General features: G+C 62.5%; 1 protein-coding gene across 1 annotated transcript in view; it reads left to right on the forward strand.

The window, feature by feature from the left end:
* Positions 1-2,019, forward strand: part of LOC113488458 (sodium channel subunit beta-4-like) — a 7,283-nt gene extending 5,264 nt beyond the window's left edge. Inside the window, exons 2-4 of the mRNA XM_026863599.1 lie at positions 614-777; positions 1,414-1,639; positions 1,886-2,019. Of these exons, the coding sequence (XP_026719400.1) occupies positions 676-777; positions 1,414-1,639; positions 1,886-2,019 (462 nt within the window). The 5' untranslated portion in view covers positions 614-675. The remainder of the gene's footprint in view (positions 1-613; positions 778-1,413; positions 1,640-1,885) is intronic.
* The last annotated feature ends 56 nt before the right edge of the window (positions 2,020-2,075 follow it).

Consider the following 2,075-nt stretch of genomic DNA (forward strand, 5'->3'; position numbering starts at 1 on the left):
TTTTTTTTTTTTTTTTTTTTCCTTCCCCCCTTTAAGGTTTAGCTGAAGGCCTTGTGGCTAACATGCAAATCAGGGCTTTCATTCGCCTGCTTTATCCGTGGTGATATTATGGTTCCCTTTGAACCCGCGCTGTGTCTGGGTGCCAGCCAGCCCCAGGAGCAGGTCCCCTCTCCCTGCCGAGCTCCCTGGGCCGGGGACAGGCGCTTTGCTCCTGCCATGGCAGCCTGCTGCACCAAGGGGACGAGGGGTGACAAACGTGTCCCTGGGCTCTGGAGGGGGGGAGCGCTGGCCTCGTGCCCCTGTGCTGAGGCTGCGAGGAGAAGGAGGAGGAGGAGGATGTTGTGGGTCCCCGGCGGAGCTGGGAGCAGGACGGGGTGATGGCCGAGCTCCCCATGTGCTCCCTGGGAGGGGATCCCCACTGCAGCCCATGCTGCAGCTGGAGGCCGGGCTGCGCGGGGGAGAAGGAAGGGGTCCCTCCTGCGGTGGGGGAGAGGGGGTCCCTCCCGCGCACCCTTCTCCTCCCCGTCCCCTCTGCCCCGAGGGTGCAGGTCAGCAGCAGAGCCCTGCGGTACCCGCGCCATGTCCTCACTCTCTCCTCCCCTCTCCCTGCCAGGTTTGCACGTCTTGGCCGTCGCCTTCGCCCTGGAGGTGTCGGTGGGGAAGACCAACACTGTGATGGCTCTGAATAACTCCAATGTCCTGCTGCCCTGCATCTTCACCACCTGCATCGGCTTTCAGGACCTGGTCTTCACATGGTATTTCAACATGACAGAGCTGGTGGGTTGCTCTCTGGGCTTTGCCTGTTTTCCTGGCATGTCCTTTTGTACTTTCCCAGCACTGCAGGTCTCGCGGAGTTCACTTCCTCCTCTTGCAGGACGGCTGCTCCTCCGAGTGTCTCTTGCTCAGGGGGACGGGGCTGTGCAAACAGGGTCCCTCAAATGCACATCTCTGCTTTTGGCACAAAGCTGCTCTGGATTTTCTGCTGCCCACAGGCTCGTTTCTTTTCAGAAATTGGTCATAGACTGGCTGTTCGGCAAGTCTACACTTTGGGCAAAATATGGTTCATTTTCTCTTCCTGTGCTTGCTCTGAAATACTAAAGGTTCTGTACAGATTTCCTTCCTGCTGGGAGGGAGGGCTGGGTGAGGGCAGGCCTGTCCTTGGTGGCCCTAGAGCAAAGGGACTCTGCCCGGGGTCCTCCCACCTTTCGCCTGGTCTGTGACATCGCTCCGCTGCTTCCCGGGGGCTGCGTGTCAGGTCCCCGCCGCGGCCACCGTGGCTTTGACGGGGCGTGCTGGGACGCTTGGCCCGGGGTGTCTGTGCGTGCGGGGCCGGGCACCGGCGGGAGAACCTGAGCCTTTCCCTCAGCGGGGGCTGGCAGGAGCCCGGCTGACCCCACGTCCCCGCCTCTGCAGATTTACCACGGCAAGATAAAGAGCAAAGCCTCGGAGCCCATCCTCGTGGAACGCAACCCGCGGGTTGAGTTCGTCGGCTCGACGACCGGGAAGGACAACAACATCTCCATCGTCCTGAAGAACGTGGAGTTCAGCGATGCTGGCAGGTACACCTGCCACGTCAAGAACCCCAAGGAGAAGAAGGCGCAGCACAACGCCACCATCATCCTCACGGTGGTCCAGAAGAGTAAGTGCGGGCTGGGGCAGCAGGGACACAGACCCCCCCGACCCCACCTTGGCTCACGGCTGTGCCGCTGCCCGGGGTGTCCTCGCCTCTGGGAGGCGGTTGGCATCCCCCAAGGGGGAGGCTTGGCCTCGTGCCCCTCTGCGGTGGGCTGCTGGAGGGGGCTGCTGCTCTTCGTGGGGGGGGGTCTGTGCATCTGGGTGCTCCCCGCTCCCCTCCTGAGGCCCCTCAGCACCTTCTCCCCTGCAGTGGTGGAGGCAGACAACACTGTGACGCTCATCATCGTGGGCATCGTGGGGGGGCTCATCGGCCTCCTCATCCTCTTCATGCTCGTCAAGAGGGTTGTCCTGTTCATCATCAAGAAGACCCAGGATGGGAAGTGAGTGCAGGTGCCGGTCCCGGCACCCTTCGGCGGGTGCTGTGCGGGGCCGGGGTCGTG

This window comes from Athene cunicularia (assembly GCF_003259725.1).
Source record: "Athene cunicularia isolate RWA chromosome 24 unlocalized genomic scaffold, athCun1 chr24_part1, whole genome shotgun sequence".
NCBI lineage: Eukaryota > Metazoa > Chordata > Aves > Strigiformes > Strigidae > Athene > Athene cunicularia.